Here is a 23,062-nt window from a genome sequence, read left to right as displayed (position 1 = left end):
ATTTTAGTCAAGAGAACATTTGTTTTGGGCAAGTGGGCTCTTCCACAACTCCACGCTGTCTTTTCCCAAAGAGATTCTTCTGGGAAAGAGAACATCACATAGTAAGAAATTTGGCAAAACAGAGGGCAGGAAACCTCAGAGAATCTAATGAAAGCTACGGGCCCTATGGGCCTCTACTGAGAACCACGTCCCCCAACCCCATGAGTCTGCCCCTACACATAATTTCAGAGGGTTCAGTAACTTTAAAGACCATTAGCACTTCTAAACAACCGTTAGTTGTAGTTTTTCTTTTGAGAAGTATGTTGTGTTCATGTTGGAAATGCCTTTTTTAAGGTCAAACGTCCAGAATTTTGGCATTACAAAGGTGAATGAAAATAAGTTGACAACTAATCCTTGGTTATGCTCATTGACTTCAGGGTTATAATAGAAGAGTGCAATTTTACACAACCCTCAGGTGCTTTAAACCTTTTGGAACTCATCTTTATGTCTCAAAGTTATTTTAGATGCAAAGCTTTAAAACCTAAGTGTAGGGTATTCTAAAACTTTTTACTAAACAAGTTCATAGAAAATTATAAAATATGGCTGGGCGCGGCAGCTCACGCCTGTAATCCCAGCACTTTGGGAGGCTGAGGCGGGTGGATCAACTGAGGTTCAGAGTTGGAGACCAGCCTGACCAATATGGTGAAACCCTGTCTCTTAAAAAAAAAAAAAAATTATAAAATATAAGCAAACACAAAAAAAAGTTTTAATGACCTGCAATTCTACTATCAGAAATATTGTTAATATTTTGGTAAGTATGCTTCCAGATTTTTCCCTACGCATAAACTTTTTCCTATAAAAATATTTTGGGATCATACTATACATACTAAACTTGCTTTTTTCTTTACTATGTTAATTCATCTGCCTGCCTAATAATGTTCTAGGCATCAGAGTATCTAGTAGTAAACCAGAAAGGCAAGGTCCTAGATTTCATGATGTTTATTTACCTTTTCAAATGGGGAGAGCCATACCCTAAAACAAGAAAATACCCAATATAAACCATGGTTTAAAAAAAAAAAAACCCAGCCAGGAGTGGTGGCTCATGCCTGTAATCCCAGCACTTTGGGGAGGCTGAGGTGGGTGGATCGCCTGAGGTCAGGAGTTTGAGACCAGCCTGACCAACATGGTGAAACCCTGTTTCTACTAAAAAATACAAAAATGAGCCGAGCATGGTGGTGGGCGCCTGTAATCCCAGTTACTTGAGAGGCTGAAGCAGGAGAAAAGCTTGAACACAGGAGATGGAGGTTGCAGTGAGTCGAGATTGTGCCATTGCAGTCTAGCCTGGGTGACAAAGACTCCGTCTCGAAAAAAAAAAAAAAGGGGGCCGGGCACGGTGGCTCAACACAGGCTGGGTGCCTGTAATCCCAGCACTTTGGGAGGCCAAGGCAGGTGGATCACAAGGTCAAGAGATCGAGACCATCCTGGTCAACATGGTGAAACCCCGTCTCTACTAAAAATACAAAAAATTAGCTGGGCGTAGTGGCGCGTGCCTGTAATCCCAACTACTCAGGAGGCTGAGGCAGGAGAATTGCTTGAACCCAGGAGGCGGAGGTTGTGGTGAGCTGAGATCGTGCCATTGCACTCCAGCCTGGGTAAAAAAAACTCCGTCTCCAGAAAAAAAGAAAAATGCCAACTGCTTGACATCCTTGTTAATTACCCACATAAGTGCAATACGCACACAATAAACATCTGTTGAAAGGACTAATTTGAACATGGATGGCATTTAAAGCGATGGGCTTGGATAGACATCTTGGAAGAAATGGGATTAGGTAAGAGAGCTGATAAACAAAGCCTTGGGTGACTCCCACATTTGCAGAACTGGCAGGAGCATAGAGGAGGAGGAAAATGGGAGAGCTTGGAGTTCTGCAAAATATGAGAAAAATGTGTTTCGAGGGGGCAGTCAACTGCTTTGAATGCTTCCAAGAGACCGTAAGATGAGGCAGTGGTTTGGGAAAAGAAGAGTCAGGAATTCTGATCTTGGTCATTTCAAGCTTGAGTGGCTTATGCAGTAATGATTCAAATGGGCACCTCAAATGTACAGCTGGATATAGGAGTTCTTTTTTATTTTTTGTGGGAATTGCTCCATTCCAAGATATAGTAGTTTAAAACCTGAATGTAAGACAAGTATTTGTGAGTGTAAACATATATCTGAAGGAGAGTATAGATATGAAGAGATTAGGTCCCAGTTTTGGGGCATTTCCACGTTGAAGCTGAAAAGAAGTAGATAACTACAGAGCAAAACTATGAGAGTGACTGACGAGATAGAAATCTGGAAAGTGTCTTGTCACTGAGGTAATGCCAACATCGACTGTGTTAAATGTTGTTAAGAACAGAAAAATGATCACTGAATTGACCAATTACCAATTAATAAATAACGACTCCAGTAAATGAATATAATTCCCTAAGATCATTTTGAATGGTTGCACAAAATGCTGTGGTGTGCCTCTATCAAAACCTGCTCAATCAGTTCCATTGTTGAATTTGTAGATTCTTCTCAAATCTTTAGAATCATAAATGATGTTACCTTAAGAATGTTCTAAGAGTATTGTGTTAGCCAGGATGGTCTTGATCTCCTGACTTTGTGATCCCCCCACCTCGGCCCCAGTGATTTTTAAACACTAGAAAATGAGAAGGCATATGGCAAATGAGAAAATAGTTGTAACCAAGGCCGGGCACAGTGGCTCACGCCTATAATCGCAGCACTTTGGGAGACTGAAGTGGGTGGGTCACCTGAGGTCAGGAGCAGGAGACCAGCCTGGCCAACATGGTGAAACCCTATCTCTACTGAAAAAAGAAAAATTAGCCGGACATGGTGGCAGGTGACTATAATACCAGCTACTTGGGAGGATAAGGCAGGGAGAAATGCTTGAACCCAGGAGGCAGAGGTTTCAGTGAGCTGAGATTGCACTACTGCACTCCAGCCTGGGCAACAGAGCAAGACTTGGCCTCAAGGAAAAAAAAAAAAAATGTTTTGGACCTGGTGTGGAGGCTCAAGCCTGTAATCCTGTAATCTCAACATTCTGGGGGGCTGAGGCGGGATGATCATTTGAGTCCAGCAGCTGGAGACCAGCATAGGTAACATAATAAGACCCCCATCTCTACAAAAACTTAAAAAAATTAGCCAGGCATGGTGGCACATACCTGTAGTCCCAGTTACTTGGGGGGCTGAGGCAGGAGGACTGCTTGAGCCCAGGAGGTTGAAGTTGTACTCCAGCCTGGGCAAGAGTGAGAACCTGTCTCAAAAATACATACATACATATGTAAATAATTAAATGGTGTTGATACAATTGCAAAACTGCTCTCTAGAATGATCTTACTAAAGTCTGTTCCCACCCTAAGGAAATACAGTAGTTCTAAGAATCTTCGCTATTTTGGTAGTTTACAGGTGGTATATTTGCATTTTATTATTAATGAAGTTAAAGTTTTATAAGTCCATGGGCTACTGGTAATTATTTATGAATAGACTGCCCATATGTCTTGCCCCAAATGAGTTTTTACTGGGTAAATATTATAGTGGAATCGCCAGAAAATGCAAAGGAGGAACACTGAGGCTGAAATGTTGGCCGGGCGCCGTAGCTCACACCTGTAATCCCAGCATTTTGGGAGGCTGAGGCGGGCGGATCACCTGAGGTCAGGAGTTCAAGACCAGCCTTGCCAACATGGTGGAACCCTATTTCTACTAAAAATACAAAAATTAGCCGGGTGTGGTGACGGGCGCCTGTAATCCCATTACTCGGGAGGCTGAGGCAGGACAATCGCCTGAACCTGGGAGGCGGAGGTTGCAGTGAGGCGGAGGTTGCAGTGAGCCGAGATCACGCCATTGCATTCTAGCCTGGGAGACAGAGCGAGACTCCATCTCAGGGAAAAAAAAAAAAAAAAAAAGATAAAAAAGATTGAAATGTTAGTTAAGTAAAGTGAAGAAAAGCAGCTAAACAGGTTTGAATTAGCCTGCTGATACACTGGTTACGTGACCTTCGTCCAGCGTCTCAGATCCCATCTTCTTGTTGGTGAAATGGGGATGAGGTTTATCTTCAAGTGGTGTGAACAATGAATGGGATAATGTACATACTGCTGGAAATTATGACAGTTACTACAACAGTTATTCTGCAGAAGTAACTGTACCATGGCACAGTAATATAAAACAGAGAAAGCACGGTGGTGGGTTGGTTTGAAGAAACTAAGAGGCTATTTCTGGCATTTCCACTATTCCACCATGATTTCTACCCCTCCTTCCGAATGTTAGTGGTGTCACTATGGCAACAAGCACGCGCTGCTCGAGGCTCAATTTTCCAGCAGTTACCAACACTCTCCGCTGCCCAGAGATTGTGAGGCACATCCCCCAACCCAGTTTCAGACTGATCCCCCTTGGCCCAAGGACTAGGAGCCACAGGGCAGTATGGCCAAAGTGGCGGCCTCCTCGTCGCTGGAGGACTTGGACCTGAGCGAAGAGGAGGTCCAGCGGCTCACCTCCGCCTTCCAGGAGCCGGAGTTCCGGCGAATGTTCTCCCAGTACGCCGAGGAACTCACCGACCCCGAGAACCGGCGACGCTACGAGGCGGAGATCACCATGCTGGAGCGTGAGCGAGGGGTGGAGGTGCGGTTCGTTCACCCAGAGCCGGGCCATGTGCTGCGCACCAGCCTGGACGGAGCGCGGCGCTGCTTCGTGAACGTCTGCAGCAACGCGCTGGTGGGCGCACCCAGCAGCCGACCCGGCTCCAGGGGCGACCAGGGCGCAGCGCCTGGCAGCCACTGGTCCCTGCCCTACAGCCTGGCGCCCGGCCGCGAGTACGCGGGGCGCAGTAGAACCCGCTACATGGTCTACGACGTGGTCTTCCATCCAGACGCGCTCGCACTGGCCCGGCGACACGAGGGCTTCCGTCAGATGCTGGACACCACGGCCCTAGAGGCAGTCGAGAAGCAGTTCGGCGTGAAGCTAGACCGCAGGAATGCCAAGACCCTGAAGGCCAAATATAAGGGGACCCGGGAGGCTGCTGTGCTGCGCACGCCCCTGCCCGGGGGCATCCCGGCCAGGCCCGAAGGGGAGCCGAAAGGTCCTCTCCCGGACTTCCCCTACCCTAACCAGTACCCGGCAGCCGCCGGAAACTCTGCAGCCCCCGGGCCCCGGGCGCCCTTCCTTCCGGAAGCGGCCTTGCAGCCCGCCCCCACCGAGCCTCGCTACAGCGTGGTGCAGCGCCACCACGTGGACCTCCAGGATTACCGCTGCTCCCGGGACTCAGTCCCGAGCCCAGTGCCCCACGAGCTGGTGGTCACGATCGAACTGCCGTTGTTGCGCTCAGCCGAGCAGGCGGCGCTGGAGGTAACGGGAAAGCTGCTGTGCCTCGACTCGAGGAAACCCGATTACCAGCTGCGGCTCTCGCTCCCGTACCCAGTGGACGACGGCCGCGGCAAGGCACAGTTTAACAAGGCCCGGCGGCAGCTGGTGGTGACATTGCCAGTGGTGCTGCCGGCCGCGCGCCGGGAGCCCACAGTCACCGCCGCAGCCGCGCCGGAAGAGTCCGCGGGTCTGTCCGGAACTGACGGCCAGGCCAGCGCTTCCGCTCGCGAGGGGGAGGCGGGACCCGCAGGAGGTGGCGCCGAGGACCGAGGCCCCAGTACCTGTGTGGCTGTGACTGCGGGCTCTGGGGTCACCACCCTGGGGGACCCCGAGGTGGCGCCCCAGCTGGCCGGCGCTGGAGAAGAGCGTGTCCCCGAGCTGGGGGAGCAGGACTTGAGCTGGCACGCGGGGTCGCCGCGAGGCAGCGGAGAGAAGCCATCTCTCGGAGGAGAGAGCTCACCTGGTGGTGGAGGCTCCCCTTGTGTGTCCTTTCCGGGCCAAGCCTGGGAGTCTTCTGCGGGAAGAGAGAGAGCGCGCGAAGACTGCAGTGTGGAGACGCGCGTGGAGTCGGAGGGAACGGGAGGCGAGCGCTCCGCCCGCGCCATGGGTGGTCCCGGAACCGAGAGCTGGGAACCTTTGTGCCCTCCGTTACTGTGTAATCAGGACGAAGAAACCCTGACTCTGGTCATTCAAGTACCTCGGATCCAGCCGCAAAGTCTTCAAGGAGATCTGAGTCCCCTCTGGTACAAATTACGCTTCTCCACACAAGATTTACTTTATTCCTTCTTTTTGCAATTTGCTCCAGAGAATAAATTGAGTACCATAGAACCTGTGATTAGCGTTTCTTCAAACAATGCAGTGATAGAACTGGCAAAATCTCCAGAGAGCCATGGACATTGGAGAGAGTGGTATTATGGTGTAAACAACGATTCTTTGGAGGTAACAATTCTTTCCAGAGTCCTAATATTTGAAATATCCCATCTTACTTTAAAAATGTTCTATTACTGGCCAGACGCGGTGGCCCACGCCTGTAATCCTAGCACTTTGGGAGGCTGAGGCGGGCGGATCATGAGGTCAGGAGTTCTAGACCAGCTTGGCCAATATGGTGAAATCCCGTCTCTAGTAAAAATACAAAAATTAACCGGGCGTGGTGGCGCGCGCCTGTAGTCACAGCTACTCGGGAGGCTGAGGCAGAAGAACGGCTTGACCCCGGAAGGCAGAGGTTGCAGTGAGCTGAGATCAAGCCACTGCACTCCAGCCTGGGAGACAGAGCGAGACTCCGTCTCAAAAAAAAAAAAAAAAAAAAAAAATGCTATTACAGGCACCCTTTCAGTTTATCCTAAACAAAGCATTTTCCATTATAACTTTTCTTGTAATGACTTGATATTGATGCACATGATGAAAGATGTCAGTGCATGTTGGACGTATTTTGAAGAAAAAAAAAAAAGAAACACGCATCGCATCTGGTGGGTGGGTTTCAAATCTTCAAAGTTACCCCGAATGCAGTTGTTTTTCTGAGATCCATTGAATATGAAGGAGACTATGAATGAATTTTTAGGGAGCGGTAGATCTCTGGAATTGTATGCAAAAAGTAGAGAGTGATCTCTTCCACGGAGAAGGGCTATAATTTTAGTTATAGTCTCAAAAGGGGTTTGTAACACAAGTAAGTTTAAAAAGCACTCTATAATGGGCAACTTTGAAGTTGGTAAATCATTTTTTCCGCGCTTAGAAAATAGAGAATAATAATAATTTACTTCCAAAGAGGAAAAGTAACTCAGCCAGTTACTTTTCCAGTTACGCAGTTATGTCCAAATGCCTTCTGGGCCATATGGTGCTGCTTAATTTTAGTCTAAGATTTTGGCAGGATTGTCCTCCGGTTGGCGCTATTTTAAATTGAGAGTATGTCACTTTGCATCTGTTTTAATCATGTTTAGGTCCCTACTGGTATTTAGCACAATGACTAGCATTTAACAATTGTGATAAATATTTGTTGAACCTAATAGTACCTACATTAGCTGCACCTCTTCTGGGAAGTTTTTTTTAATTTTATTTTTTTTGAGATGGAGTTTTGCTCTTGTCACCCAGACTGGAGTGCAACAGTGCTGTCTTCGCTTACTGCAGCCTCTGCCTCATGAGTTCAAATGATTCTCCTGCCTCAGCCTCCTGAGTAGCTGGGATTACAAGCGAGTGCCACCATGCCTGGCTAATTTTTCTATTAGTAGAGACGGGGTTTCGCCATGTTGGCTAGGCTAGTGTCGAAGTCCTGACCTCAGGTGATCCACCCACCTTGGCCTCCCAAAGTCCTGGGATTACAAGCCTGAGCCCCCTTGGGAGGCCAAGGCAGGTAGATCACCTGAGGTCAGGACTTCAAGACCAGCCTGACAAACATGGGGAAAGTCACTACTAAAAATACAAAAATTAGCCAGGCATGGTTGCCCTTGCCTGTAATCCCAGCGACTTGGGAGGCTGAGGCAGGAGAATCACTTGAACTCCGGAGGTGGAGGTTGCAGTAAGCCGAAATCCTCCCACTGCACTCCAGCTTGAGTAAGGAGTGAAACTAGAAAATTTTACTTTTTCCTGTTGTTTTTCTAAAAATTTGCTAAGAAGTTACATGTGTAATTTATGAGTTAGGTATCTATGTGGGAAGTGGTTAATTGAAACCCCTCCAAAAGTGGTAAAATAAATAGCTGGGCTAGCTAAGGTAGTTTGTTAGAATATAAAATATGAAACTGAGTATCTGTTTATTTCATCAGAAGTGAGAAATTTAGGAAAGGGCAGTTGTTTTCCTGTAATTGTTTTAGTAATTATGAAAATAACCTACAGTGTGGGAAGAAAACTTTGTAGACAAGCAATTAAGAGAATATTCAGTGATACATTTTAATCTGATTTTCAAGTATGCTAACATTTTAGCAAATAAACTCGATGAAAATGGGATTAGGGCAACTTTATTTTGTATCTTTGAAGCCTGAAATAGATTTTTAATTACTTCACTAATTATCACATTTGCTAATGCTGATGGAACAATAGTATCTAACTTTTTTTTTTCTGGAGATGGAGTCTTGCTCTGTTGCCCAGGCTGGAGTGCAGTGGTGCGATCTCAGCTCAACCTCTGCCTTCTGGGTTCAAGAGGCAGCCTCCTGAATAGCTGGGATTACAGGCGTATGCCAGTACACCAGCTAATTTTTGTATTTTTAGTAGAGACACAGTTTCATCATGTTTGGTCAGGCTGGTCTCAAACTCCTGACCTCGTGATCAGGCAACCTTGGCCTCCCAAAGTGCTGGGATTACAGGCGTGAGCCACTGCACTTGGCCAGCATCTAACTCTTTTGCTTTACTTTGTACTGGACCAGGCTTTAAGTGTTAAATTTTTGAAAAAAATCATGAGTAGTGGAACAAATGTAATAATATTATATGCATTATGCATTTTGTGGCTTTCAAGGTCAGAACTTTACGAATAAATACTAAATATATGTATTGAAGTTTTCAATGTTCATTGACAATTTTCCTAGAGCTTCAGGCCTCTGAGATCAATAACTTTTCCAGTTCATTAGTCATTTCATCAGTCATTAGAGTGAGAAGGCAAGTTTATGCAAATCTTCTGTATTTTAATCTTAACCATTTCCATTATATCTTCCTTGAATTAACTAAAAAAATATTTGGTGTATTATTTGTAATGATTCAAAGATGATGTCTTTTTCCAGAGGCATGAACCTTAGAAATGCTTTTGATGGGGTTGCTTCTGTAACGCAGTGTTATTCTGGATCTTCAAATAATAGCAAGGCCAATTACTCTAAATGTAAAATTTTGCTATTCCCAAGGTTGACTTTTGTTTGGTAGGTTTTCACGATTTTAAATACTATTTAATGGAAGAGATATAAATATATATGTAGAGAATTTATTTGGGCCAAATAGAGGACTGCAACCCGGGAGACACATATTCAAGTTGCCCTGAATATATGTTCTCAATAAAAGAGAACTTGAAACTTGTTTCTTTCTGATATTTTCCACCTATTTAGACCAAATAATGAGCTGCATTTATTCTGTAATTATAAAATTTGCTGACATTGGGCCAGGCGTAATCCCAGCACTTTGGGAGGCTGAGGCGGGTAGATTACAAGGTCAGGAGTTCAAGACCAGCCTGGCCAACGTGGTAAAATCCTGTCTCTACTAAAAATACAAAAATTAGGTGGGCTTGGTGGTGGGCACCTGTAATCCCAGCTACTTGGGAAGCTAAGGCAGGAGAATAGCTTGAACCCGGGACGTGCAGGCTGCAGTGAGTAGAGATCATGCCACTATGAAGGAAAAAAGCTGGGGGGAAGAAAAAAAAAGAGCAAGACTCCGTCTCAAAAAAAAAAGAAGAAAAAAAATTGCTGAAATAAAAGTACCAAGGAAAATAGTTTATTTGGGGCAAAAATGAACTGCTTTTATAAATTAAGTAATTTTAAATATGGTTAATATGGTTATTCCCCTACACCCTAACTATATACCTGTATTCACTTGACATGAACAAATTGCTTTGTGTTTGGGATTCAAGTAAAAGAGTGATTTTTGCATTTCCTAGTAATAGTTTGGAAATATTTTCATGTCAGCATCTTGAAATCTGCATCCTTTTTTAATTTTTTTTTTTTGGAGACAGAGTCTCCCTCTGTCTCACCCAGGCTGGAGTGCAGTGGTGCGATCAATGTTCACTGCAGCCTCAGCCTTCCAGGCTCAAGTGATCCTCCCACCTCAGCCTCTGGAGTAGCTAGGACCACAGGTGCATGCCACCACTCCCAGCTAAATTTTGTATTTTTTGTAGAGGGTTTTGCCATGTTGGCCAGGCTGGTCTCGAACTTCTGGGCTCAAACAACTGCCTGCCTTAGCCTCCTGAAGTGCTGGAATTACAGGCATGAGCCACTGTGCCCAGCCTAATGTTTTTCATAATTTACCTTTTCTCTGGAGCACAGATTCAAGTTGCCCTGAATATATGCTCTCTACTTCATTCTTATTAATAATTATACAGTTTGCTGTCACATTAGAGTTTCCCAGTGCTTAAAAATATAATACACTTCTTGGCTAGGTGCCTATAATCTTGGCTCATGCCTATAATCCCAGCACTTTGGGAGGCCAAGGTGGGAGGACAGCTTGAATCCAGGAGTTGGAGACCAGCCTGGGCAACCAAGTGAGACCTGTCTCTAACAAAAAATGTAAAAAAAAAAAAGTTATTATTATTTTTGAGACAGAATCTCACTCTGTAACCCAGGTTGGAGTGCAGTGGTGTAGTCTCGGCTCACTGCAACCTCTGCTTCACGGGTTCAAGCATTTTTCCTGTCTCAGCCTCCCAAGTAGTTAGCGCACACTACCATGCCCAGCTAATTTTTGTATTTTTAGTAGAGATAGGGTTTCACTATGTCGGCCAGGCTAGTCTTGAATTCCTGACGTCAGGCAATCCACCCGCCTCGGCCTCCCAAAGTGCTGGAATTACAGGCATGAGCCACCACACCTGGCCCCAAAAATGTAAAAATTAGCTGGGCATTGTGGCATGTGCCTGTAGTTCCAGGTACCCAGTACTTGGGGGCACAAGTGGGAAGATTGCTTGAGCCAGGGAGGTCATGGCTGCAGTGAGCTATGATTGTGTCACTGCATTCCAGCCTGGGCAACAAAGTGAGACCCTGTCTCAGAAACAAACAGCAAAAGGGCTGGGTGTGGTGGTGGCTAACACCTGCAATCCCAGCACTTTGGGAGGCCAAGGCAGGTGGATCACTTGAGTCCAGAAGTTCGAGGCCATCCTGGGCTACATGGCAAAACTCTGTCTCTACAAAAAATACAAAAATTAGCCGAGAGTGGTGGCATGGCCCTGTGGTCCCAGCCACTCTGGAGGCTGAGGCGGGAGGATCACTTGAACCTGGGAGGTCAAGGCTATAGTGAGCCGTGATTATGCCACTGCACTCCAGCCTGGGTGACAGAGCAAGACTCTTTCTCAAACAAAACAAGCAAACAAATAAAACACCACTTCTTTTAAATAAAACACTGTAATTGGCTCTTACCTGGCCAAGAACTAAAATGCAAACTGGTCACACAAAATTTGAATAGATCCTTTTATGTATATTTCTTAGCCACCTCATTAGGAAATGTTCTAAAGCTGAATTAAATTTTGTGTCTGGGATACCATTTACAGCCCTAGAGACGATGTTATTCTTTTCTTTATCTTTTTTTCTTTTTGGAGGTGAAGTCTTGCTCTTATTCCCCAGGCTGGAGTGCAGTGGCATGATGTAGGCTCACTGCAACCTCCGCCTCCTGGGTTCAAGCAATTCTCCTGCCTCAGCCTCCTGAGTAGCTGGGATAACAGGTGCCTTTTAACATGCCCAGCTAATTTTTGTATTTTTAGTAGAAATAGGATTTCACCATGTTGGCCAGGCTAGTCTTGAACTTCTGACCTCAGGTGATCCGCCTGCCTCAGCCTCCCAATGTGCTAGGATTACAGGTGTGAACCACTGCGCCCAGCTGAGACAATGTTATTCTTTTTTTTTTTTTTGAGACGGAGTTTCGCTCTTGTTACCCAGGCTGGAGTGCAATGGCGCGATCTCGGCTCACCGCAACCTCCGCCTCCTGGGTTCAGGCAATTCTCCTGCCTCAGCCTCCTGAGTAGCTGGGATTACAGGCATGCGCCACCATGCCCGGCTAATTTTTTTTGTATTTTTAGTACAGATGGGGTTTCACCATGTTGACCAGGATGGTCTCGATCTCTTGACCTCGTGGTCCACCCGCCTCGGCCTCCCAAAGTGCTGGGATTACAGGCTTGAGCCACCGCGCCCAGCTCGACAATGTTATTCTTATGGAATACTAAAAGGGGCCAGGCGTGGTGGCTCACGCCTGTTATCCCAGCACTTTGGGAGGCTGAGGCAGGTGGATAGCTTGAGGTCAGGAGTTCAAGACCAGCCCGGCCAACATGGTAAAACTCTGCCTCTACCAAAAATACAAAAATTAGCCAGATATGGTGGCGGTCACCTGTAATCCCAGCTACTCAGGAGGCTGAGGCAGGAGAATTGCTTGAACCCGGGAGGCGGAGGTTGCAGTGAGCCGAGATTGCGCCCTACACTCCAGCATGGGCGACAGAGTAAGACTATGTCTCAAAAAAACAAAAAAATGAAAAAAAAAAAGAAAAGAAATACTAAAAGGTCAGATTTAATAGAAAAATTACCAAGACCTCTTTCTTTTAGGTTCTTTTCCTATACATTTATGTTTGTTTAACTCTTATTGCTCTGTACAATACCAAACTTAAATTTTTCCAAGACAGCTCACAGGAATAACACTAAAATAAACATTTTAAAAAGTGTAACTCTGAACAATGTTGAGAATTTTTCTGAGCTGCTTTGAGATAGAACTGTGTCAAGTATGACTTATAAGGCAGAATATTTTTTCCCTTTATATTTTAGGAAAGGTTATTTGTCAATGAAGAAAATGTTAATGAGTTTCTTGAAGAAGTCCTGAGCTCTCCATTCAAACAGTCTATGTCCTCAACCCCACCATTAATTGAAGTTCTTCAGGTTACAGATAATAAGATTCAAATTAATGCAAAGGTAAGGAATTTAGTGGGCTCTATAACAGAGTAACTAAGCACAGAGTTACAGAGTTAAAGCCTAACAAATTATTGATTTCTTAATGTCATAACTTTAAACAAAATGTACATAATGGCTGGGCATAGTGATGTTGTCTTTTTTTTTCTCTTAGTTGGAAGTTTTAATCAAAGTTTGTATATAAGATTACTTTATTCCTGCATCTTCTCAATTGTTTCTTCCTTGTAGTTGCCCTTTTCCTTTCCTGATTGGCAAGATTTGGCTTTCTGTTCAAGGATCTTTTTTCGGTCTTTGTCCAGTGTTACCTGATGGTAACCAACTTGCTGGGGTTGCCTACGTGGACAGTTGTGCCATTAGCCTTTTCCTGCTGCACCCGTTCAATGTAGATGACATATTTCTTCCTGTAAAGCTGGACTACTTTGCCAATTTGCTGACCTTTATAGTGTCTTTGTACAACCTGAACTTCATCATCCTTTCAGATGGGCATGGATTGCATGTTGTACTTCTGTCTCAGCTCTTTGGAAGGAGGGGAATACATAAAACTTACGAATGTGGGAAGGTGCATTGAAATGCCTTTTGTGATTCTTGCTTTGATCAGAAGTCAAAAAGTGATTGATCTTCATTTTGGCCACTCTTGCTTCAGTGGTGGCCACAAAAGCTTTTTTTTTTTTCTTTTTTTTGAGATGGGAGTCTCCTTCTGTCGCCCAGGCTGGAGTGCAGTGTCATGATCTCGGCAAACTGCAACCTCCACCTCCCGGGTTCATGGGATTCTCCTGCCTCAGCCACCCAAATAGCTGCGACTACAGGCGTGTGCCACCATGCCTGGCTAATTTTTTGTATTTTTAGTAGAGATGGGGTTTCACTGTGTTAGCCAGAATGGTCTCGATCTCCTGACCTCGTGATCCACCCACCTTGGCCTCCTGAAGTGCTAGGAGTACAGAAGTGAGCCACCTCGCCCGGCCAAGCAAAGCCTTTTGTCTGTGTATTTACAATGTGCTGAACACTTTGCTATTTATTTTCACATTATCTCATTTAATCCCAAAATAATCCTACAATAAGGAACAAAGAGAAACTAACACTTAAGAAGTTTGAGTACTAGTGCAGGGACATACACAGCCTTTTTTGACTCTCAAACCATGGGAACTATGTTATACAATTTGTACATTATTTCTAATTCAGCCTTAATTTTGGTCCTTTTTATAGTCTTCAGTATTGAAGATGCAAATAATTTAGTAACTACCACAATTGACAGACATGTTATTAGAAGGGCGGCTCTGAAAAATTAGATGAATTTAAGAAAATTCAAGAAATTCAACAATGTGCTTATAAGAATAATTGAATTAGCCTGATGTGGTGGTGAGTACCTGTAGTCCCGGTTACTCGGGAGGTTGAGGCAGGAGAATCGCTTGAATCCGGGAGGCGGAGGTTGCAGTGAGCAGAGATCGCGCCACTGCACTCCAGCCTGAGCAACAGAGTGAGACTCTCTCAAAAAAAGAAAATAAAGAATAACTGTTAAAGAGTTTTGTAGGCCATGTTGAAAAGTGTGAATTACTGTTGTGAAAGAATATAATCAGGATATTAATGCCAGGTTTACAATGTTAAAATATGACTGCTGGTAGGCTGGGCGTGGTGGCTCACGCCTGTAATCCCAGCACTTTGGGAGGCTGAGGCAGGCGGATCACCTGAGGTCAGGAGTTCAAGACCTGCCTTGGCAACATGGTGAAACCCTGTCTCTACTAAAAATACAAAAATTAGCTGGGCATAGTGGTACATTCCTGTAATCCTCTCTATCTGGAAGGCTGAGGCACAATCGTTTGAACTCAGAGGCAGAGGTTGCAGGGAGCAGAGATCGTGCTAGCCTGGGCGACAGAGTGAGACTGTCTCAAAAAAAAAAAAAAAGTCATCCTTCAAATGCTGCTTGTCTTTTTTTTTTTTTCTTTCTTTCCTTCTTTTTTTGACAGGGTCACCCAGGCTGGAATGCAGTGGCATGAAATTGGCCCAGTGCAACCTCCACCTTTCGGGTTCAAGTGATTCTCCTGCCTGAGAATCCCCTGAGTAAAGGGGATTACAGGTGTGCACCACCACACCTGGCTAATTTTTGTGTTTTTAGTAGAGATGGGATTTTAGCATGTTGGCCAGGCTGGTCTCGAACTCTTGACCTTAAGTGATCTACCCACCTTGGCCTCCCAGTGCTGGGATTACAGGCGTGAGCCACCATGCCCACGCTGGAGGATGACTTTGGTAGAGAGGCCTGGAGGTATACCTGCAGGTCTGTGAGGGCTATTACTTCATAACTGTTAAAATTTTTATTTCCAGCAGTTACTACAATTTTGTATTATTTCAAAGAATTATTAATTTGTTTGTTTCTCTTGACACAGTTGCAAGAATGTAGTAACTCTGATCAGCTACAAGCAAAGGAAGAAAGAGTAAATGAAGAAAGTCATCTAACTGAAAAGGAATATATAGAACATTGTAAAACCTCTACAACTGATTCTGATTCATCTGTAGCAGTTAAAGCGCTACAAATAGATAGCTTTGATTCAGTTACATGCTTTCAACAAGAGTCTCTTGATGTTTCTCAAATGATACTTGGAAAAGCTCAACAACCTGAGTCAAAAATGCAATCTGAATTCATAAAAGAAAAAAGTGCTGCTTGCTCACATGAGGAAAAAGATAACTTAAACGAGCTAGTAATAACTGAAGAGAAAGAAATAGATGGAAATCACCTATCTTCATTACTGAACAAAACTGTAGTTCACAATATACCTGGATTTGACAGCATAAAAGAAACCAATATGCAGGATGGTAGTGTACAGGTCATTAAAGATCATGTGACCAATTGTGCATTCAGTTTTCAGAATTCTTTGCTATATGATTTGGATTAATTCTATATAATTTTGAACTTTAAATATTAAGATTAAAGAATGCTTGTATCTAAAATCGATTTTTAAAAAGTTTTTTTTAATTGCAATTTTGATTCTCATGGGGTAAATTGGTGATTTTTTTTTTTTTTTGCTTCTGGAGTTTAAAGTTTCCTTATAGATATAAGTTTTGTGATTCTTGTAATGGATGTGTGTATTTTGTATTGGAGAGTTAAACATTTAGTTTTAATACAACCTAGTATATATATATATATATATATATATATATACTTCTGTGTTAAATTTTGCTTTCATCATTAATAAAATTTCAAAATAGTCACTAAGTTGTGTTTGTCATACAAAGTAATTCTCAAGAATGCAATTAACTGGAATTACGAGTACATGTGTAGGGGGTAGAGTTTCAAAACTTTCTAAGTCTCACTAAATAGGACATATTTAAGCTTGAAATAGAGCTTAGAGGGGAAAGAACTTTATTAATCTCAACAATTACGATACAAATACACCAGAAAAATGTAGTATTTTTCATCAACTCTATATTTTACTTTTTTGTCACACAAACTATATATATATAATAGATTCAGTTATTTAATAATGATTTTGAAATTTCAGTTTTGAAGTATTTTTTGGAAGTTATTGAAATACTGAAACATCTTTCAGTTTTACAGAAAGTTAAAACTGGAATTTAAAAAATCTGGTAATTTGCTCTGACAGGAAAATTGCTTTCATTATATTACTACACAAAAACCAAAACAAAAAGTCAGTGTTTCCTAATCACTTTCTTCCTTTCTTTTTTTAAGATACAGGGTCTTGCTATGTTGTCCAGGCTGGATTCAAACTCCTAGACTCAAGTTACCCTTTCATCTCAGCTTTGTACATAATCAATGTCTTTCATAACACCTAAAATGTGAGGCAAAGAGAAGTTCCTAACAGGTTTTTTTCCTCACAAAAATTTTAGGACAGCCCAAGAAAATGAAAGGAAGGAAATGCAGAAAGGAAAATATTTGTTGATCTAATCACTAACCCCAAAGCCAGGAGCTGATCTATTTCTCTTTCAAAAACAGCTACTACTTTATTCTGGCCTTCTTAGCTCAGTTCTGGAAACCACCTAATTTCTTTCTTTTCTTTTTTTTATTTGAGACAGAGTCCCACTCTGTTGCCAGACTGGAGTGCAGTGGTGCAATCTTGGTTCACTGCAACTTCTGCCTCCCAGGTTCAAGCAATTCTCCTGCCTCAGCTTCCCAACTAACTGGGACTACAGGTGCGCTAATTGTTGTGTTTTTAGTAGAGATGAGGTTTCACCATGGTGGCCATGATGGTCTTGATCTCTTGACTTCGTGATCCACCCACCTTGGCATCCCATAGTGCTGGGATTACCAGCCTGAGCCACCGCACCCAGCCAAATAACCTAATTTCTTTAGTTCTTTGAACTAGTGATGTCAGGTCACTACCAGAAATAGGTACAAAGTCTTCTGATTCACCCTTATTTATAACCCTCAAACAAAATCCAGCACCAGATTGGGCTGTCAGGGTAAGTCTAAAGGTTGCCTCACCTTAGATAAAAATATGTGCTCTTCAACCAAGTTGATGCAATAATTTTGAGAGCCATTTAATAGTTTTCTTAGGTTTAAGTAACTTTTTTTTTTTGAGATGGAGTCTTGCTCTGTTGCCCAGGCTGAAGTGCAGTGGCATGATCTAGGCTCACTGCAAACTCTGCCTCCCAGGTTCAAAGGATCCTTCCACCCCAGCCTCTCAAGTAGCTGGAATTACAGGTGCACAACTATGCCCGACTAATTTTTTGCATTTTTGGTAGAGATGGGTTTTTGCCATGTTGCCCAGGCTATTCTCAAACTCCTGAGTTCAAGTGATCTGCCTGCCTCAGTCTCCTAGAGTACTGGGATTACAGGCATGAGTCACCACACCTGGCCCCCAATCTTTACACAGAAATTAGTCTTTTATGAGAAATTTTTGGTTGAATGCAATTGAAAAGAGAAAATTCTATAACCTTCTACATTAAATATGGAGCAAAATTTACGCCTGTTTCCTATAATTTTTGTATGTGTCCCTTTAAAAAGTATGAGTTAAGTTCAAGCTGGCACTAGAAAGTATTTCACTTAGGCATGACTGAACTTTGTTATCATTTCTGGCTTTCAAAAACAATTTAGGCTGTATTTCCCTTACACAGCAACTTTTTATTGTTCATTATCTATGCCTGGGTAATTTGAAAGCCAAACAGTTTCTTGCAAAGGGAATGCATTGTCATGAGCTGGGTATTATTTCAAACTCAATTATACAATGTAGCCATAGTAAATATTAAAATTTAATGCTAACTCAAAACTTGTAGAATGCCTTCACTAAATTTCAGTATAAAGAGTAAACAAAATTTATTCTGCAAAAGGATAAGGAAACTTTATGCAAAAATGAGTATTTTATTTTGTCAGCACTAAAAGAAAAAAACCAAAACCACTGTATTTCTACATTGAGGTGAAAACAATGTTTAAACTTTCTTATCAAATACATTCCAAAAAAAGTGTGTTCTATGAAGGTTCCAAAGCACACGCAAAACACAACAGTACAGGAATTTATCATACTGAAAATGACGGTTCTGACAGGGTGTTCAAACAAACATAACTTTTTAATCCTTAAACCACTGAAGCAACCCTTCCTAATAACTGTGTCAAGAGAGAGAAACTGGGTTTGTTCCATTAATACTCTAACAATTTCACTGTAATACTTTTTACTATGACAGTTTTAAATTTACTGTACTTAAAATAGGTTTTGAAAGTGGAAAAGTGTACAAAGTTTCAGATAAAAAGATTAATAGATGCAATTTAAATTTCCCCTCTTCTATCAATCAACAATAATCATTTTTAGCAGATACAGATTGAGCTTTAAAACCCTACGTCCAAAATGAAACCTTCAGTTTTAAATCTTAATCAGACATAACTGGAAAAGATTATTATGTATTTGGACACCTTTTACAAGATTTTTTTTTTATTAAAGCAGAAACCAGTTCCTAAACTTTTATCCAATTATATATCCTGTTTGGACAAATATCAAAAATAGAAGACTGTCACTTTTGCTTTTGTAATTGAGATTTTTTTCACTGCAGTCTTCTATAACTTTTACAGAGTTCATGGTCCCTAATATCTCCCCACCCTCCATTTTTTCTAGGTGGGGAAATGGCTACCATAGTAAACTTCTCACTGATAGTTAGAGTTTCTGGAAACATGTATTGTTTGTTATTATTTAAGAGTGACTCAATTTGGGCACTCTGAGTGGATGGTCTACAGGTTTTCTTGTGATGCATACCACAGTCTCCAGCATGAAAAATCCTAGGAACTTGAGGAACCAGCACTTTCCAGAATTTTGGAAGACAAGATACAGTCAAGTATTGAAGAGTCCAGTCCCAGTTATAATCATCGTAAGTACAGAAAGTGTCTGTGCACTCGATCAGCTTCTGATAGGCATTTCGGGTCAAGGCTAGACCCATATTGTGCTCTGTGGATTTCCAAGTTTTCACATCTACCTTGTCAGCCATGCCATAGAAACTGCGACTGGCAGTATAGGTCCCCAGGGAGAGAACATCACATTCAGGGCACTCTTGCTGCTTCAGTTTCCACATCTTTTTGAAGACATGGTAAAAGTCTGGGGCTAAGTAGTGATCCTCTTCTAGGAAAAGTATAAGGCCAGCATAATCTCGAAGAATTTTGACTCTTTCCCATACAAAATGCAGCTTCCACCACCAATGATGTTTGGTCTGAGAGAATTTGGCCTCTCTATAATGGCCGAAGGAGTCGGGATACTCAGCATTAATGCACCCCAATTTCAAAGCTGCATTCTTCGGCAGGTCTCTGGGACAATCTCTAGGGTCACTGCCTGGAAACTCGTTAGGGTACAACTGAATGCTGAAAGGAAAGAACACCTGCAGAACCGGACAGAAATCCACCCCAGCAATCAGCTGATTGACCTCAGTCGACCAGAAGTCGTGACTAAAGATGACGAGGACGTTGTCAATTCCCTGGGCTTTTCGAAGTGAGTCCAGCAGCAGTCTGAGGTATTCGGGCCGGTTATGCACCTGGACCACCAGCACCAGCTCCCGGGCGGACCAGGTGCCAGCCTTGTCTACATTCCTCAGTGTCTGATCAAAGTTGAGCTGGTACACCAGGGACCGGTACCGCAGCGTCAGGTTGTCCGCCTCGGGCTGTGGGGCCGCCGGGACCAGGGGAGCCGCCGACTCGTTGGAGACCCTGCGGATGCCGACAGCCACAGATGGGGGGTCCCCGCCCCGGCCGCCGGCACCCCGCGGGGGTTCGGCGTCCAGTAACGGCGGGGCGAGGGCCTCGTTCTTCCTTTGTCGCCCATTGCTGCTCCAGAGGACGAAGCCGCAGGCGGCCACCACGAGCGTCAGGATTAGCACCTTCCGTTTGTAGATGCGGAACCTCATGGTCTCCAGGGCCGGGAGCGCGGGCGGGCGGGCGCGGAAAGGAGTAGCGGTTTTTGCACGGAAGGGGCGGGCGGGCGGCGGCTGTAGCCTTGGCCTGTCGCGGTCGGAACTGGCCCCCGCGGCTGCCCCCGCTAACTCATCCCGGGCCCCGGGGGTTCTGGGGCCCTAGGGCGTTCAGCTACCCCGCGCCGCCTGCGGTCCACACATCCTCGCCTGGCAGCTACAGCTCGGGCATCGGCGCCGCCGCTAGGAGCCGCGGCTCGGCTTCATCTCGGTCCTCTCCATTCAGCACCACGGGTCCCGGAAGAAGCCCAGCTGTGGCCCCAACGCACCCTAGCTTCGTTACCTGCGCCTCCAGCGGCCCTGCATCCTCTGCGCTCTCATCCTTACGCGGGCCCTAGACGGCCAGGACTGAGCGACGCAGCCTGAACTCACTGGGGCGGCTACCGTTCTGACAACCCGCAACTGGCCGGCGGAACACCGCGGCCCTCGGGCCCTCAGTCCTCCGGCCCACCCCTTAGATCATTGGTTGGTGCTTTCCAGACGCGTTCGAAGGCGCCTGGCCGCCGTGGCCGGCTGCCTATTGGTTCGCAGTACTGTCGCTCAGGTGCAGTTCCTACTTCCGCTCCTTTCCTCCCTTTCCTGTTGCGAGGCGAGAGCTGCGCGAGTCGAGTGTGTCGGGAGCCGTTTCTGGGTAAGTTAAGAACGGGACTGTAGCGGTTCCATTAGGAGCCTCCGTTGCTGAGAACCCGGGGTAGGACTAAACCTTCGTAGGAAAGGCGAGACCCACGGCCCTCGCTTCTTAGTTCGAGAGCTGGCTTCTTCCTTCAGGAAAGGGACTTAGGCATGGCGGCTACAGGATCGCGAGGCGGGCCGGTTTGATGAGGACACGTCAGCCTTCGTGGCTGCTGACTGGTGACCGCACGGGAAAAGTGAATCCACGCTGATTTGGTTCTCGGAGAAGGAACGGGGCGGGTGGTAACCGTAGCTACAACGTCGCGCACGGCCCCAGCCATTCCCTAGAGCTGGAAAATGTAGGAGGTGGGCGTGGAGGGGGGAGTCAAACTCTTGTCCTCTTTTCTGCGGAAGAAAATTAAATGAACCGTGCCTTTCTTTTGGGGCAGAATTAAACCCATTTCGTACAGAAAACTGACTGTATTGGGCCTCCTAAAGCTGCTGCTCTTGGTTTTCGTGAGTTTTGTTCTGAGAAAAGAAAAATGGACCGGAGTATTGTGAGTTATTTGAGGTGTGCAAAATTTGCTGAGCCCGGAGAGACAGGAGTATGGAAGTTCAAACACCTCCCCACTTCATGCCTGGCATTTTATCCCTGACTAGTTGTCTCACCCATTATGTCCATGTTCCTGGAATTTGTAGTAAAAAGAACGATGCATAGCCAATCAATCGCTTATATTATTTTAATGTAACGTTTTGGTAAGCAACTTAGGAACTGCCATTTTTTCCTCTGAAAACCCACTTGCATCTGCTGCTATTCAGGGTAGTTTGAATCTGTGCTTGGTTGCAATCCTCAAACTTGGCCCAAATACTCTACTTACATGAATTTTGCCTCAATTTTTTCCTTTAGGTCGACAAATTAGTCCTCCAGTAATTTAAACGAAGTGTTTCAAAAAGGTATGCACTTGTATGTGCATTTATTCATACGGAAAATGAGTATGTGGTGGATTTATATATTACTGATCTATGTATACGGTTTTCCTGTCTGCTTGTATAGCACTTTAACTTTTCAGAATGTCATTATAATGTCTATCTTATTTTAAATATTTTATTACAGTTTCCATCATATAGACAGACCAGCCCTTCTGCAAAGATGGTCAACGTACCTAAAACCCGAAGAACCTTCTGTAAGAAGTGTGGCAAGCATCAGCCTCACAAAGTGACACAGTATAAGAAGGGCAAGGATTCCTTGTATGCCCAGGGAAAGAGGCGCTATGATCGGAAGCAGAGTGGCTATGGTGGGCAGACAAAGCCAATTTTCCGGAAGAAGGCTAAGACCACAAAGAAGATTGTGCTCCGGCTGGAATGTGTTGAGCCTAACTGCAGATCCAAGAGGATGCTGGCCATTAAGAGATGCAAGCATTTTGAACTGGGAGGAGATAAGAAGAGAAAGGGCCAAGTGATCCAGTTCTAAACTCTGGAATTTTTTCTTTTAATATTGGAAAGAAAATGTTGAAGCCGTAGAAAAATTACCTGTAGGAAAATAAATACAGTGATATTCTTATGCAAACCTTTTGTGTTTTTTACTTATAAATAGAATTCCATGTTTAGCGTAGTTCTAGATTAAGGAAATAACTGAATTTTTTGGAATCGAATGAGGTTTATCCTCTTGACAAATTCTATTTAAATTCAGTTCCCAAGAATTAGAATTTTGTATTTACATATAAAGTCCCACCTCAAAACTTTACAACCAAGTTTATATATATACGAAATGGAAGGAAAAATGATACTTTGTTTTCTGGTCAATTTCAAATGTTGAGTGAATTTATAATCATGGAGCAGCTTAGAAGGGTCTTTGAATCAGATTTTGCAAGAGAAGAAACAAGATATGTTAGGCTTGTGTTTAGCAGTCTGGGTGGGGCAGAGGATTGAAGTTGGGGGATAAGAGCTGACTGCAAATGTTCTGTCTAGTAGTGGCCACTAGCCAGGCAATTTGCTTCCTGTTAGAATAGTCACATTTAGTGCTCAGCAGCCACATGTTCCTAGTTGATTGGACAACACAGAAATGTAATACATTTCTACCACAGAAAGTTATTTTGGACAGCACTGTAGACCGGCCTTGAATATAAAGGAA

General features: G+C 44.1%; 3 protein-coding genes across 5 annotated transcripts; 2 read left to right on the top strand and 1 right to left on the bottom strand.

Moving 5' to 3' along the window:
• The first annotated feature begins 4,427 nt into the window (after positions 1 to 4,427).
• On the top strand, positions 4,428 to 16,131 carry DNAAF2 (dynein axonemal assembly factor 2). 2 transcript variants are annotated; one of them, XM_012456269.3, is made up of 3 exons: positions 4,428 to 6,313; positions 12,790 to 12,933; positions 15,309 to 16,131. In XM_012456269.3, the coding sequence occupies exons 1-3, from the start codon at positions 4,436 to 4,438 to the stop codon at positions 15,813 to 15,815; spliced, it is 2,529 nt and encodes an 842-aa protein (XP_012311692.2). In that variant the 5' UTR covers positions 4,428 to 4,435; the 3' UTR covers positions 15,816 to 16,131. The 2 variants fall into 2 exon arrangements, with proteins under 2 accessions (XP_012311692.2, XP_012311693.2); XM_012456270.3 differs by lacking the exon at positions 12,790 to 12,933.
• A 2,078-nt stretch (positions 16,132 to 18,209) lies between these two features.
• MGAT2 (alpha-1,6-mannosyl-glycoprotein 2-beta-N-acetylglucosaminyltransferase) lies at positions 18,210 to 20,758 on the bottom strand. The gene has a single exon (XM_012456271.3). The coding sequence runs from the start codon at positions 20,254 to 20,256 to the stop codon at positions 18,913 to 18,915; it is 1,344 nt and encodes a 447-aa protein (XP_012311694.2). The 5' UTR covers positions 20,257 to 20,758; the 3' UTR covers positions 18,210 to 18,912.
• A 105-nt stretch (positions 20,759 to 20,863) lies between these two features.
• Positions 20,864 to 22,498, top strand: LOC105719946 (large ribosomal subunit protein eL42). 2 transcript variants are annotated; one of them, XM_012456273.3, is made up of 3 exons: positions 20,924 to 20,950; positions 21,839 to 21,885; positions 22,046 to 22,498. In XM_012456273.3, exon 3 carries the CDS (start codon positions 22,082 to 22,084, stop codon positions 22,400 to 22,402), a length of 321 nt encoding a protein of 106 aa, XP_012311696.1. In that variant the 5' UTR covers positions 20,924 to 20,950; positions 21,839 to 21,885; positions 22,046 to 22,081; the 3' UTR covers positions 22,403 to 22,498. The 2 variants fall into 2 exon arrangements, with proteins under 2 accessions (XP_012311695.1, XP_012311696.1); XM_012456272.2 differs by lacking the exon at positions 21,839 to 21,885 and having other exon boundaries at positions 20,864 to 20,950.
• The last annotated feature ends 564 nt before the right edge of the window (positions 22,499 to 23,062 follow it).

Source organism: Aotus nancymaae, unplaced genomic scaffold (assembly GCF_030222135.1).
Source record: "Aotus nancymaae isolate 86718 unplaced genomic scaffold, 86718_ANA_hifiasm-v0.15.2.pri h1tg000062l, whole genome shotgun sequence".
NCBI classification, from domain to species: Eukaryota; Metazoa; Chordata; class Mammalia; order Primates; family Aotidae; genus Aotus; species Aotus nancymaae.
Note: the sequence above shows the minus strand (reverse complement) of the source record. Positions and strands in the feature narration are given on the sequence as shown.